This window comes from Clupea harengus, chromosome 26, assembly GCF_900700415.2.
Source record: "Clupea harengus chromosome 26, Ch_v2.0.2, whole genome shotgun sequence".
NCBI classification, from domain to species: domain Eukaryota; kingdom Metazoa; phylum Chordata; class Actinopteri; order Clupeiformes; family Clupeidae; genus Clupea; species Clupea harengus.
Window position 1 is genome coordinate 4,692,230 of NC_045177.1, and position 16,470 is coordinate 4,708,699.

At 46.8% G+C, this 16,470-nt stretch overlaps 1 protein-coding gene across 1 annotated transcript in view; it reads right to left on the reverse strand.

Annotated features, from left to right (window-relative positions):
* Positions 1-16,470, reverse strand: part of add3a (adducin 3 (gamma) a) — a 52,915-nt gene that overhangs the window by 26,258 nt on the left and 10,187 nt on the right. Inside the window, exons 3-7 of the mRNA XM_031563600.2 lie at positions 7,615-7,753; positions 5,433-5,584; positions 4,814-4,894; positions 678-827; positions 261-404 (exon numbers count right to left, since the gene is read on the reverse strand). Of these exons, the coding sequence (XP_031419460.1) occupies positions 261-404; positions 678-827; positions 4,814-4,894; positions 5,433-5,584; positions 7,615-7,753 (666 nt within the window). The remainder of the gene's footprint in view (positions 1-260; positions 405-677; positions 828-4,813; positions 4,895-5,432; positions 5,585-7,614; positions 7,754-16,470) is intronic.

A 16,470-nucleotide genomic window follows, 5' to 3' on the forward strand; every position in this document is an offset into this window, starting at 1 on the left:
GCCAGTGTGCGTTCCTGCAGCTCCACTGGTAGATCAAGGCCAGGGGATTCACCCCCCATGGAGCAGACATGCTGAGGAAGACGTGTGTATCTGCACTAAACTGGGGAGGCACTGGGATTAAAAAGCCTTTGCTAAACACATGTAAATGTAGCCTGCACAGTCATGTGAAATCAATCATGTTTGAATGGTTAAGAGCAGGGAGGTGTGTTGCTTTGTGTGTGTGCAGTGAGGTGTGGTGCTCTGTGTGTGTGCGGTGAGACCTTGGTAGAGGGGCCCAGGGCCTTCTGGAGCTCCAAGCGCTCCTCCTGGTCGTCAAGGCTGCCTTGGTAGTTGTAGTAGGCGATGTCGCCCAGGATCAGAGCCTCTTGGGATATGGGCAGAATCCCGCACTTCATGGAGGAGACCTGAGGGGGGAGCCAGAGAGGGAGGTTACACTCAGAGCACTGAGGTGCACGGGGTAGTGGTTCTTTTGTAGTGCGTTTAGTGATGGAGAAGTTAGAGTTGGGAAAAGAAAGAGAGCGGTACAGACAATCTGAAATATGGAACAAATTGGCATAAGTGACACATCTGTAGTGGGGTTTTAATTGTTTGTAAGTCTGTCTTCTTCCAGACTATCAACTGACTCCGATGTGAACTACATTTCCCAGCATGCCTTGCGGCGTCGGGTGTGTACTCACTGCGGCAGTGGCTGGAGTGTGGATGTGGATGATGCACCGGACGTCGGGACGCATGGAGTAGATGGCCGCGTGGGGGCTGAAGCCGGCGTAGTCGATGCACAGGTTGGTGGAGCCCTGGTCCACCACGTCCCCGATCATGTTCACCTTTACCTGGGGGGAGGAGATGGTTAAACATGAGAGGTAATAAAGACACCGTCCCAAGAAGACCTGGGGGCTCCTCCTTCCAATCAATGAAGCATGGCTGACCTATTCCCATAAAAAGGAACATGTCGTCAAGTGCCACATCTGAACTACTTGTGGTCATGAATAGTATCCCCACTTCAAACAGAAACGAGAGGAAATAAGCTATGGAGATATGAAAGAATGTAGAGTTCCATCATACTTATTGATTTTTTTTTTTTTTTTTTTTTAAATATAACCAATGGTTGCTAATTTCCTAAAAACCTAAACTCACATACACTGCTGAATGGCAGTATGTGTAGGCTGTTGGCAAGTGCGTAGCAGTTGCAACAGGCTGCATCTTGGCAGCCGACGCAGCAAATGCCAGGCAACCAGTTGTGGATAACAACATTATAGGGGGAATCAGCTCTGTTAACCGGTGACATCATGCTGTGAGGAATGAGTCGTTTTATTACTGGAAATGTGAACTGAAACCGTCCAATTGGGTTACGAAGTGGGCCGGATGAGTAATTCTTGACCAATGAGTGACGAGGCGGCGGGCTGTGTGGGAGTAGCCCTGCCTGGGGAGCAGACGCTGATGTGGATAACAGCAGAACCAGGACCAGAACCAGAACCTGTCATCGGCCGCCTGTGAAACTAAAGCCAGTGGAAAGAGGGAAGAAAAAAAACAAAAAAAAGAAACGGAGACCGAGTGGAAACTATCCCCGTCCACATGGCCGACTCATTTGAGCTTTGTGCATCATATCTTTTCGCTGGTAATTTGACATGGGCCCTGAGGCGAGGGTAGTTGGATCCAGCGCCGCAATGTTCTCTTCAAATCGATTTGCATTAATTAATTGGGGGCTTGTGACCCAAGACACACAAGGCTACAAGGGGAGTAGCCTAAAGGGGGGAAAACTACAAAAATGACTAACGAAGCCATAAAAACAATAACATCCTGAGGCATTACCCATGAACAAAATCACGACGGACGATTCTGCTGTATCGGACTACAAAACAAATCACTCGCGTTCAATCACAATGTTTGTAACAGAGAATGGAAATCTCCCTCTGTATTAAAAACATTTCAAGTGGTGCCACTTCACTGGAGTTTAGAAGAAGATCCTTCCCCTCAACAGCTGGGCCTCACGCACAGAGTGAACCATATGAGCAACCCTCAGGGAACTCGCTATGGCAACAGGTCGAATAAAAACCAATTTTGACTGAATGTACATTTAATAAATGGATTGGTACTTTCATCGATGTCTTTTAATTGAGTTGATGCTATTTAATGGTCAATACCAAGTTATACTGTCATGCTGACTATTTGTCCAATCCCAAGTGCACATATGGCTTTCATGCACTTGGATCAATAGATATCCAACTAGTGGAAAAGTGAATGGTCGAGGCATGTTTCATTTTGCATCCATCTGTTCTCTGCCCCACAACACAAACCGCACACACACACACACAGCTGCCAGAACGCCTGAAAGTTACGTCACATGTTGATCCTGAAACTGACCACCCATGCTGCCCTTCAACTCCACTTCGCTTCTCTGAGCCGTCAATACTCTGGGCCCAAATAGCTTCGGGGTCTGCATGCTTTCAATACAATACAATACAGTACAGCAGAGCCCAGGCCTAAAAATACACACTTTAACTGCCAGTGACGAGACGCTGAAACACAACACTGGTGATGGACAGGCCAAGGTGACATTCAGAAGAAGGAGAGATTCCCCGCGGGCGCGTCCGATTGGTGGATTCACACACACACACAAAAAAAGAAATCCCTCAAGACCTTGAGGGCCCCCACGGTGCCGGCCAATCACAGCGATCCTGTGTTGTTTTCTGCCCCAACCATGCAAACCCCCCCCCCAATTCCAAAATACAAGGTGTCGTGTAACGCAAGACATCCCGTCGGCAGGGTGTGGCACTTGCAACCCGCTTCCAGCTGCGTTTGAAACATTTTGTCAAACGCAGCAACAATATAGGCTAACACATACACATACCATAGAAAGAGAAACCATCACACTGTCTCTGCTTTTTATGATTCCAAGTGGCTTCTGCTTCGGTGATAAAGTTAGATAAAGTCGGCTAAACATCTACTGAAGTACGGCGCTAAATGAAGGGTTTTATAAGGGCAGTCAACTCTACTGTAGTGGATGAAACAAACATGGGATCAGTTCTTAAAACCTCTCAAAAAACGATGATTAAAAACTAATCTCCTTGTTGCAGTGGGCTTTACTGTGGGAGGAGAGGGACTTCTCTTTTTGTTTTTCGCCGAAGCTAGAAAGAGAGAGAAAGAGAGGGAAGGAGACAGAAAGAAAATGAAAGACTTACGGATGGGTGGGGGAGGGAGGGAGGGAGGGAATAAGGAGAGAAAGAAAGACGGTGGCCTTTACAGACGTCTGCTTCCTGCCGGAGCCCTTTCCCTCAACTTACAGGCAGACAGACCGTGTTAGTGCGACCAGACTTGTCAGCCAAAGGTTACAGCCAGACCTTGGAGTGACCTTTTCACATGATGCACTTTAACAGGCTCTGAACCAAGGACTTACTCAAGCTGAACTGGGGTCAGGACAGTCTCCAGAAAGACCACTTGAGTTCAAATCCATAAAAAAAAAAAAAAAAACACAAAACAAAAGACTGTGGGCTGCGAAATGGAACAGGCCTCTCCGGTCTGTTTTGTTGTTTTTTTTTGCTCAGAAATGGTTTTCTTTTGCTACTGAAACATGCACTGCTACCAGCGAGCACTTCATCTACTTCCAGCCATTCAGAGTTTTGATAGCAGACAGCGGCGAGAGCCGTTCGCCCTGAAAAAAAAAGAAAAATGACATCTGCCCAGAATAACAAGTCTAGCACAGCCTCGACCAAAAAGGGAGGACGGGTTTGGTGCTGCACTTTAAAAAAAAAATGGGGCCAAGCTGAAGTGAACAGAGGGGTTCATTCAGCAGTGGCCCAGATCTCACTCCTCTGGAGCGGTGCCCGGTCGCTGGAGCCGCATTCGGAGGGGGAAACAGCCATAGGTGATGTCAGCTCTCACCTGTCACCTGAGCTAGTACAGGTATGTGCGCCACCACACTGGTGCACCTGACAGAGGCAGGTGCTGCACGAGCAACAGAAAAAAAGAAAGAAAAAAAAAAAGAACAAGGAAAAAAAAAAACAGCCCGTGCAGGGGTTGTTTGACCTTAACTGACATGAGAGTATATATCACACATGTTTGTCTTCGCTGCGGAAAGCAGGGGTTTAAAAAAACAGTTTGAACAGAAAAGTCGAGTCAAGGTGCTATGGTTAAGACTTTGTGCCAGACAAGAAGAGGCTTGTATTTTGCCAAGGTGTCTAAGAGCACTTAGTGAACGAGCAGCTAAGTGCACTGCACTTTTACTCTATAGAGTTCATTCATGTCAGGAAGGGTAGCGGGGTGGGGTGGGGGTGGGGGTGGGGGGGTACAGAGGGAGACCGAGACAGAAAGGGAGAAGAGTGAGACGGGTAACATTAGGGTGCGAGACAGATCGACAGACAGAGAAAGACAAGTGCCTGTCTACTTCCATTACTGTGTTCTCTCAAACGGCAGTGACTGTATCCATTTCATCTGCATTGGTGCTTACAACAACAACAACAACAAACAACAACAACCAACGGCAACAGGAGAATTCAGTCAGTTAAGGGCCAGGCATACACCAGGGGGAGATCCAAGGAGATGAATGAAACTGGACTTGTCTCTTGTGTTTTGAAAGAGAAGGACCGTTCCGTTGCAGGCTGACAGTGAGGCCAGTCTCCTCTCATACTCAGGAGATCGCCCTGGTTGTGCCGCCGCGGTCTTACAATGAGGCCATCCGGTCTTTTCCTGATCTAACTGTCACAGTGGATGGTTTAGGAACAAGTCTGCTGTATGGCATAAACCAGGACCAGCATATCACACACACACACACACACACACACACACACACACACACACACACACACCTAAATGCTCTTACCAGATTGGATGCGGAGGCCTCGGCGAAGGACAGTCCCCTGGGGAGGATGAGAATGTGGTCTTGCTCTTTGCTCACCCGCACCTTTGGCATGCCAGGAAAACAAACCAGAACAGAAAAATGATTAAACCGGCGACAAAAAACCACAACAAATCTGAGCCGAGTCACGAGACATGTGATGGTACGCCAGTGTAAACAAAGCTGTTAAGCCCAAAGCAAAGACAGCTGTCTGCACAGGTCCTATTGATTCAACTGCAAGGCTTGCTGTCTTTGTGAAGGCGGCACTTTGCTAGTGTCAGTCGCCAGTCTCCACATATCTGCAGGGCACAAACAGGGGCTTTCTGCTGCTCTCAGTAGTATATTCTTTGGTCATTTTAGGAGATGCATTTTTTTACTCTTACTCAAGTCGTTATTTTTGATGGGTACTTTTTCTTCTACTCGAGTCATTATTATTATTATGAAGTAACAATAATTTGATTTGGAGTACAGCTTTTGCTTACTCTACCCACCTCTGGGGACCACTCGCTCAGTCAGGGATATGAGTGGGAAACGGTTTGGGAGGTTTTGGGACGCTTGGGAGCTCTGCTGTCTGTGCGGAGGAGGCGGCGGCTGGGTGACTCACCGTGACGAAAGAGGTAGGGAAATGGGCCCAGCTGAAGAGGTCCACCAGCCGGTAGAGGCTGGACAGCTTACAGCGGGTCTGCTTCTCGCCCTTGGCCAGGTTGGTGGACTCGGTCCCAAACATGTCATTGATGGGAGTGACCATTGCCAGACCTGCAGCACACAAGCAAACAAACAAACAAAACAAATAAATAAATAAATAAATAAACAGATAGATAATCGATGAGCACACGGGGTTAGACCCCATTAAAACCGCTGTGAATGAGCGCAATGAGAACATTGACTGATGCGGACATACTTCCAAAGCTACAGCCGTGAAGAAGCTGTAGGACCAGCTCTTCGTAACATTTTAGATCAAAAGGGGGAATTTCACATTTTATGACTTGAGTTGGGGAGTTCCCTTATCTGCGAAAGGGTTTTGGATGAGCCTTGAGCAAAAACCTGCTGGACCCTAAGCTATAAAGATATTAGACATGGAACACTCAAGAGATGAGCGCACAGCCTCTGGAAGCCTCTGGAAGCCTCCTATTGTGGTCTGATCGCAGATGGCACATTCCTTGACAACAGGAAATGAAACATAGTTTCAGAAGCATCTGTGGCATGTCTCGACACAATGAGGACATTATATTTGATGCCGCAGTCTTATCAGTAGAATGGTAGCAACGTTACCGACCACTTATATTTATTTTGTACCGTTTCCAAGAGACTGGTGGAATGGTATGTCGGGCCTCAGAGAACTGTTTGCCTAGCTCTCTTAGCTATTTGAGTGTGTACGTGTATGTATGTGTGTGTGTGTGTGTATGTATGAATGTGTGTGTATGTGTGTTTATGGGGTGCACGAAGTCCTACGGAAGTCCAAAATCATTTTACAGGGTTGAATGAGAGTTTAACATGAAAACTATTGCACCAAAATACATCCTCATTATGAGCAGCAGTAAAGTGATTAAGTTATACACAGAGGGTGATTAGAGACTTCCTGCCAGATAATGCTGTATACAGTCCTGTGCAACTCAAATCAAACCAAGTTATGTTGTTGTAAATCGACTGGCAAATATGAATTAATACTGAGCACATCTATAAATGTCAAGATGAAAGGAAGCCTGCCGCCGTAATGATCAACTGGTTGCAGGTAAATCCATATCAGTTAGCGTGTCTGGCTCCAGTACATTGGGGCTGCAATGGACTGGGTATTGACGCAGATGTTTTCCCCATTTCCCCCGAATGCGGAGAGGACAGTGCTAATTTCCCCGGAGAGATCCAAGCAAGGGCTTCAATGTCAGGGAGATTTTTTTTTTTAAAGCCGCCACCCCCCCCAACCAAAAAAGAAGCTTATCTATTTAACCTGCTAAATGACGCGCTCCATGAAATTTAATCAAGTGATTTACTGTACTCGTGGATTGATTCCCTTTAATAATAGTGAGTGAAGAGCAAATAAAGTTAACTCTATATTTAGACATCCATTATCAAACGGAGTAATGAAGTTACTGGGAGTCGTTCCCAAGGAGAGGGGGCAATAAAGCGCGGGGCTTCGTTAAAAGGTAAAGGGCGCCGTTAGTTTTCCGCCCGGGAGTTCCAGGGGAGGAGGCCAAGCTAGACGTGCTGATCCCAGGCATACATCACACAGCCAGAGGGCCCGGGGGTTTTCTCTGTGTTAGCGGTGAGTGTCGGGCTGCGGGGGGACACAATTGGTTCCGCATACCTCCGCTGGAATGGGAAGCAGACTTCGCATGTGGAGAGACGGAATGAGTGTGGGGTTTGCAAAAAAAAAAAAAAAGAAAAGAAAAAGACAGAAGGAGGGGGGAAAAGGAGAGAGGAGAAAGGGCAGGAGGCTGGGAACGGGGAGAGAGAGAGGGGGAGAGAGGGGGAGAGAGGGTAGGGCGGGGAACGGGGAGAGAGAGAGTGGTAGGGGCGGGGAACGCTGGGGCGGGGTGGGTGGGTGAGATATTCGAGGCCTTTCCTGAGTTGGCTGGGCTGGATAACGGTGTATGTCTGCATGCCTCTCTGTCTATGGGAAAACTGTTTTTCTTCACATTTCAGGGAAAGAGCTTTATTTGAATTTTTTTTGGTCGTTCTTTTGAACCAGGTAGTAATCATGTAGAGAGTTGGGGTTAGGGTCAGGGGTGGAGGCTGGCTGCCATGGAGATGGGCCATGACGACGGGCTGTACCAACTGCAGGCACTTACTGAGGGGGGAAGTGGAGAAGCCGGCGATGGAACTGGACATGAAGAAGTCTGCAATCTGCCGCAGGGCTAACAGGCCGGTAGGGTTATTGCCCTTATTCTGCTGCTCCTGAATCATGCTCTCCAGCTCGTCCTTAAAGGCCTGAATGAGAGAGAGAGAGAGAGAGAGAGAGAGAGAGAGAGAGAGAGAGAGAGAGAGAGAGAGAGAGAGAGAGAGACAGCAGATTAGAAACTTGGCAACCTGGACATGACACACACACACACGTGCGCACAGACACACACACTTCTAGGCTGGGTTGCAAAGCTACTATGTGTCACACAAGCCACACTAATCCCTGACCCAGTGTGCCCTGCAGGCGTTCTCCTGTGCTGCTTACCAGAGGCTCAGTGGGCTGACACACACACACCTGCTGTAAGCCAAAGGGGAAACCTGGTGACCCAGTGCCTGTAGATGCTCGGAGTGCTGACACACACACACACACACACACACACACACACGTCTAAAGCGTCCTCATACTCCATGATACACAACACGACCAGAACAGGTCAACTCATTCCAGCAACTCATATTTGTCTTGATGGTTTCAGCAATTTCTTGTTTCAAGACTTTGGGCTATCCCTAAAAGAATTTATAAAAGCAATAACTGAAAGCACCTCTTGCTTTCACAAACCACCTAGCTTTAAAAACCTCACTTCCTGTCATCCTTAGCCTTCCTGATGGCTTCTTTTGGCTCAACTCTCGAACATTGTGGGCCGTAAAATATTTCCAATTGTGCTGTGCCCAGCTGAGATAACACACACATACACACACACCACGCCACCCCATTCCATTCCCTCACGCACCAAGAATCCCGGCAATGATGTCCCCTCGGTCCCAGCAGCTCTGTCAAAACACGAGCCCCAACAAAAACGGCCTGAAATAAAATGCACGTTTTTTGTTGAGCCAAAAAACGTCAGTCAACTCACAGCTGGCCTCAATAACAGCAGAGCAGAGCAGCGTCACTCCCACCTCGAGCGGAAACTTTGACTCACGGCTGCATCAAAGTCTGCGTCCTGATTACTCAGGACCGTGTCAACTGATATGGCTGGCCCCTGTGACCACAGTGGGGTCAAAGACAGTACAGAGGGTATTGCTTGTATGCTTTCAATGAACGCGCCGGCTTAACGTTTAAGACTTAAACTTAGGATATCGTTATTGCCGACTAAATCAAACAGTCAATTAGGAATCTGGTTGATGGTAATGCTACACTGAAAGAAGTTGGACTCCAGACATCAGATAAACAGATGGTGAAGATGGAAGAGTCATAAAATAATAAACAAACCAAAACTAGCTGGAAGAAGTGGAATAAACCTGCCTGAAAACAGAAAAAAAAAAAAAAATGAATCAACAACAGAAACGAACTTCATTCCCTGACAAACCAGAACTGGCAACTAACCTCCTGAGGGTCAAAGGTCAGCACTGCCTTCAACATGCTGTTGCTCGTGAGAAATGAAAAGAGCAAGTCGTAAATTAACTCGTAAGTGTCTTTTCTCATGAACCAAACGAATTCTGAAATTTACCTTAAAACCATACCTATTTCTTCACTACAACTCCTTTGCACTAATAAATACGACCTACCATCTTTTCGCCAGAAATATAAGCCTATTATGTCTATTTCATCAATACTGACCGAACAACTTGCAGTCATAATGATACTGACAACTACATTCTTAACTGTTTAAGATATATTCACACGGATGTACAGTATTTCCTGTCACTTTTTTCAGTGGGAGAAATGCAACCCAGAGCTAAAGACAACACTCTAACCTGGAACAGTGGACTTTCACGGGTTAAACCAAATCTCAGACGCATAGTAAGAGGCCCGTGAGCATGGGACGTCATGAGTCACACACACACACACACACACACACACACACACACACACACACACACACACACACACACCAGCCGATAAGAACAGGGCAGCGCCACACAGAGCAGTGCGTCATTGTCTAGCGCTGAGATTTAGTCAGTAGTAAACAACCACCGCAACCTACCACACAGGCAGGACTGTACTCGACAGGCAGGATTACACGGTACTACAAGATGGCCAGGGGGTTGATACAGGTGAGCGTTGCCGGGTGACAGAGGTATTTTAAAGTAAATATTGTGTCTAGCGGACACGCCCCTTTCGGTTGGATGACACAATGTGTTGTGGCGGTATCACAACACAGAGCGTGAGCTCAGTGGCACAAAGGGGTGTGGCTTGAAAGTGGGTCACAGGGCACATCTAACAGCCTGCGCCGGCATGGGGGGAAAGATGGACACTACAGTGCCTGTAATAGCAGCAGCTTTCAGTAGAATAAAAGGTCCACACACACACACACACACACACACACACACACACACACACACACACACACACACACACACACACACACACACACACACACACACACACACACACACACACACACACACACACACACACACAGCCTCTCATACACATATCCATGTGTGAGCATTCATGATTAGGGGCTACATCACGCTGCGATCACTATCCATGTTGTCAACCAAGTTGAGAGAACCAAGTCCAGGCCTTTCAACATCACTGACCTGATGCCAACCACTAGCAGTGGATGCAACATCTTTCTTTTTTTTCCTGGAACGCATGCATACATACGCACAGGAAGCAAGAAGGGCACACAAGCAACACACGCTCTGACACAATGACCTGTGGCGTAAAACAGTCTTTCAGTGTTACACAACCAAACAAGCACCCGTTCCCTGGGCTATCTTTGGCAACATTCCCACAGTAGGGTGAGACTTGTGTTCTCAGGCGTTGACCGTTTGTAAACCTCCATTTATGCTCCATAGAAGCTGCATGAAAGGCTGCATGCTCGGTTCCCTTCCATAAAGATCTAGCCTCATACCACGAAGCCAAAAACAGACTGTTGCACAGGATTCGGGGTATTCCCAGTCTCCTGTGAATGGTGGCGATTTAGCAATGGCTAAAAAATAATTATTTTAAGGCATCATTTTGTGATGCATGAGTTTCATGCTACCAGGTTTGGCCCGTGATCTTTGCTCCTTGCTCTACTGCAGCAGCGATACGTTTGCACCCAGTCCGGACCCTTACTAATCTAGCCCTTAGTAATGTATTTTTCTATGCTTTCTCCATGACTTCTCCCCTAGCGCCATCATACTATCTCTCTCTCTCTCTCTCTCTCTCGTTCTGTGACTCTGTATTTCGTGCCCTCATTCAGTCTGTTGATGTGTTCTCATCCTCAGCTACAGAAGCGGGTGCCAGACATTCACAGGCAGCTCGCTGCCCGTATCCATGGTGATGCCAGCCAAGCACACAGAGGGATGTTTGGGCCCTGGAGCCAGTTCAGGACAGAGGGGTGTTCTCAGTGCGTGTGTGTGTGTGTGTGATTGTGTGTGTGTGTGTGTGTGTGTGAGTGAGTGAGAGAGAATGTAAGGAGACATTAAAGAACAGTGTACAGGGTTTCTGTGCGAGTGTCTGAGGAAGTTCAATATTTGGGTGTGGGATGCCATCTGCTTGAGTGTATGATTCTGAGTGTGTGTGTGTGTGCAGACAGAGGAGGAGAGTCTCGAAAAAAGAAGCCTCTAAGCTGAGAGGAACGGTCACGCCACTCTTCGACAGAGAGAGAGAGAGAGAGAGAGAGAGAGAGAGTAGGACTGAGGGATGGATTTCCACCCCCCCATCCCCATCCCTCCTCTCTCCTTTCTTTCTTTTCATTCTGTAGGGGAGAGCTTGCGAGTGAAGTGCTCTCGTGCATTTCAAGGAGATTACAACGTCCCATCTCTCCGTGCCTTCATCAAAACGGATTAATCTCCCCCACCATTGGAGAGTGGAGAGCACCATTATTCATATTTGAAAGCCCCCCAAACCCAAAAAAAATAAAGAGGGAGTGACAAAATTAATATTAAACGCTCGACACGGGACAAACACACAGGGATGGGTTCTGTGCTGTGCTGCGTACGTGTGAGTGAGAGTTTTGTGTGAAGCGTGTGAACACTGGCCAGGCATCCTGGTGCCAACCTCGTTAGCGAATCTAGGGTGAAACAAACAGCAGGCCGGGTCCTGAGTGGAGAGTGACAGTGAACAGGGTTCCGCTCCACTCCACGTGCGGAATTTGCAGTCCAAAGATAAGCCCGCCCAAAAAAAAATAAAAAAAGCACATTGCACGTGTGGGTCCGACTGGTGGTGTGATGCTTGCGTCGTGAGGAACGTTTTCAGCATCATGACAGGATAGAGCCCCTTTGTGTGTGTGAAGTGGGGGTGCAAACTTCTGAAGGCCAGGGAGAATGCTACGCAGAACCTGACCTTTACTTCGCTGATGAGCTTTCTTTTCAGTCCTACACAGAACAGAGTGTGAAAGAGAGACGAGGCGTTCAGAAGAAAGCCTTCACTTCTAATAAGCACCTTTAAGCTATGATGAACTACACAGTCACGTGCACTAAAAGAGAAAATAAAACAACACTAATAAAAACTTCATATACACACACACCTTCATATAAACCTACTTACATGCATAGTAATATTCTACTGCTGATGTTCCATCATCGAAGAAAGTTGCTTTGTGAGGAGCCAAAAATAATGACAACTTTTTAAATGAACTCAGACCACAAGTCTTTCAGCTGCTTGTATTTGCCTCCAGAGTATTGGAGGACAGCCGTCGTCACTGTGCCGTCGTCTGCATGATGAAGCACCTCAGCTCAAGAGCCTGGCGTAAGATGCGAATGAGATGAGTCACGGGTCGGCCCTCTTTCTTTCATGTCCTCCACCCCAGGGGATTGTGGGTAACAGTGACACAGCCAACAAAAGAGGGGAAGGGGGGGGGGAAACAAAAAACCACTACGAAAACAAGTAAAACCACTTAAGGGGGTACGGGGAGGAGGGGGGTTGAGGCTGAGGTTTCCCATGCCAAATGAAAATGCAGTTTTCGACTCGAAGGACCGTCCCTGACCGCAGCGCTAAGGAGCGCCAGCTGTGACGGTTCTGTCGTCTGCCATCATCTCATAGATCTGGAGCATCTGCAGTTTCACCACTGAATCTAGCGGTGTGAGTCTTCACTGGCCTCACGATTCTATTACCATATAAAGGGTCACGAAATACATATTTAAATAGAAATATAAGCACTCACAACTATTTTCCCTTTTAACTTTTTTATTGAACAGCTGTTTTTTTATTTAGAAAGCCTTGCATTACATAAAAAAAAGCTGTCTTCTTTTTCAAATATAACTTAGCAGTAGGCCTATATCCAAGTACTAAATATTTTTCAGTCCACTGCATTGTAAATACAAATTAGGTCTACAAGATAATTCATATAATATAATAATTCAGTCCTATAAAACTAAAATATAACATAAAACCAACTGGCTCTTTTAAGATCAAATATGGTTATCAATATACAAGGTAGTATGAACAGAAATTCATATGTAGGTCTATCTGTGGTAAATACCCCCAGTAAAATCCATTTTGAATTGACCAAACTAACGTGCAACTCTACCTGGCTGCATCACAAGACCCAATGGACATGAAGGATGATACTGTTAACTTCGTTCACTGATATCTATGGTGGTCGCGGTGGAATGATTTGTTCACATTAACTGTACTTGGCTTGTGTCACAAGACCCTAATGTAAACAAATGCAACATGACACGTCGTGTTTATTGCCAGTGCTATCTGTAAATTAACTTTTCGTTCATCATTACAACTGCAGATCACAGTGAAATGGGTTTGAATGAGTCATTTAAATTCATTATGTTACATATTATTAAATGATGTAATTTAAAAATCTATCTACTTTAATTTTACCGCATCAATGCAGCAGCTTTCATGTTAGCGGTGCATCGATCATTTTCCCCAGCCCTAACTCAATCTCCACTCATTCATTAACTCTTTCTTCCTCTCTTTCTCTTCCCTTCTTCCTACTCTCCATCCTGGGTTCATGACACTTCTAGTGTTTCCTCTCGTTGAGCACTGGGGATCTACCCCGTCTCCTGCACCCCCCTCACAGAACCCCCACATCTGCCCCTTCATCCCTTCTGTTGCCCCCCACTGAACTCCAATTCACTTATTATATTAGTTGGCTGTTTATTTATGCTGCATCCAGAGCAACATCATTAGATCCCGACCTCTCACCGAAAGAAGAAAGAGAGGAGCGGTCACTACCTCTCCCCAGGGTCAACTAGAACACTGTGTGGTTACAACGCCAACGGCTGTACGGGCTAAATCAACAGGATTAACCCACATTTGAAAACTACACACCAGGTTTCATAATTCACATAGTGGCCAAGGCAGCATATCCACCTCCGGCTGACGCCCATATCTGTGTGAATGGCAGCCTATTCTTCCCCATCTGGTGGTGCGATGGACGGGGTTCAGCTCGTCCTGCGGGGTTCTATTTATCGACGTCCACTGTGGAGTGTGTTCTCTGGTTACTCTGAAGCTCCACACACACACACACACACACACACACACACACACACACACACACACACAGGCTGTCCGGTGGTGTGGGCATCATGGTTGTGGTATGTGGTTTGATCGTGGGAAAGCCAGGGACGACCGCATGGCTAAATGGCTGTGGTGGTGTAACCCGCCGCGGTGCGGAGCAGCCTGTTGACACATGCAACACACATGCAGGGGGCATCTCTCTCTCAGACCCTTCAGACACATGAGTCATGATCTGGCCTCATCTCAAACACTCACTCAAAACATACACTCAAAGAAACACTAGCCTGTTTTGGTTTCTTTTCCTGTTTAGGAGCCTCCTTTAGAAATTGTAGTTTGTAGCTCTATAATTTATTCAAGGTTTTCCGTCTTCGTGGTAACAGTGCCAGCAAGGGACGGAGCCCACACACGCACCGTTCACTAACATCACGCCACCTCGACAAACTAAATATACACACACCCCGGCACAAAAATGCCCACTCATCCAAAACTACCGCAGAAAATTCCAAGAACTGTGTTCCGCATCTCTCAAGTGAAAACAATTCCCTTCCAATCAGAGTTTTGCTGCTCCCCAATTAGCCCACATTATTCTATTGCTCTGCATATTTCATCGGCTCCGAGGAGCGACACAGAGAGGGAGAGACAGCTGTGGGAGAGGACGGACGGCAGAAAGCTTCAGCTTTTCCCCTACTGCCGGCGCAGGGTCCATGAGTGCGTCAGTACGAGAGCTCTGGGACATGATGCACTCGGTGTTGTTATGGCGGTGCTTAGGGCCAATGCTCTCTCTCTCTCACACACACACACACACACACACACACACACACACACACACACACACACACACACACACACACACACACACACACACACACACACTCTCTCTGCATATGGCTCCTCCAGGACGTCATCACTGTCAAATAAAAATGCAGCGCTCTAGAGCAGTACGTCCCAGCGAGACTGCAGCGTTTACGTTTTTCAGGAGTGAGATGTTTGGGGGGGGGAGTACACAACAAAATAAAAGGAAAATGCGAAAGAAAGAGAGAGAGAGAGAGAGAGAGAGAGAGAGAGAGAGAGAGAGAGAGAGAGAAAAAGAGAAAAAGAGAGAGAGAGAGAGAGAGAGAGAGAGAGAGAGAGAGAGAGAGAGAGAGAGAGAGAGAGAGAGAGAGAGAGAGAGAGAGAGAGTGTATGGAAAAGGAAAGGAGGCAGGCCTTGAAACTCAGGGAGCATAAATTATCCAGGCCAGATTTGTCAGAGGAAGCCTGAGTCAAAAAAAAAAAAAAAAAATAATAATAATAAAAAAAAAGTTATCCAAGCTCCCTCCAAACCCAAGAGCGCGGCCTCTGTGTCAAAATAACTTCTGCACCGCTGACAGCGTTTAACGCTTCAGGTCACTAAAATCACTAAAAGCCCAGGGATAGAGCGAGCAGTAGGGAGGCATCAGGGAGAGACAAAGGGACATGCAGGCAGAGAGAGAGAGAGAGAGAGAGAGAGAGAGAGAGAGAGAGAGAGAGAGATCTGATCGAGAGTGCATTTTTACACAGAAACACTTGCACTGAACTGTATTTGAAAGGATGCACTATGCAGGAGTCGAGCTAGATCACACACACACACACACACACACACACACACACACACACACACACACACACACACACACACACACACACACACACACACACACACACACACACACACACACACACACACACACAGCAGGGTTGCACTACGTTCATTTTTAAATATAGTCCTTCCTTAGTTGGAATGTCTATTAAAAACACAATGGGCTGCATAAGACTATGGCCAAGATTTACTGGGCTAAAAAAACTGACAGACCGAGAGAGAGGATATCACTGCTCTAATTACGCTGCCTGCTACCCACGTCTATTGTGTGCAGTGCGCACGGTCCCCTAGCAGAAAAAAATGCTAAATCACCCATCTCCCACTTCCTCCTCCTCCCCTGTGGTCTTTCTCCAGCACTTTGGTCAAGTTTGAGAACCTTACAGCTGGTGCTAAACACACAACTCAAACCACTGTCAAACATCAAATACTGATTCAGCATCGAGCTATAAACCTGAGGCCTATGCCATCTAAATATGAATGCATTCATTCAGGGCAATGACTATGTGGACAGTGCTGTCCTTGCATTGGCCTGTCTAGTACAGAGCAGCTATAATGAATGGAGCCTACATGCCAAAGACCAATCCAGTTCATGTAAACATGCTTCACATCTGAAATACATGCCAAGATAAACCCCCGACTCCACAGGTGAATAATCTCTATTCAAATACTAATAATGCACAAGTCCTAACAAGGTCATTAAGACTATTCTGACTTTAAGCGATGAGCCTATTTGTATTGTATTTACGTCTACATGATCATAACTCACACAGAAGGC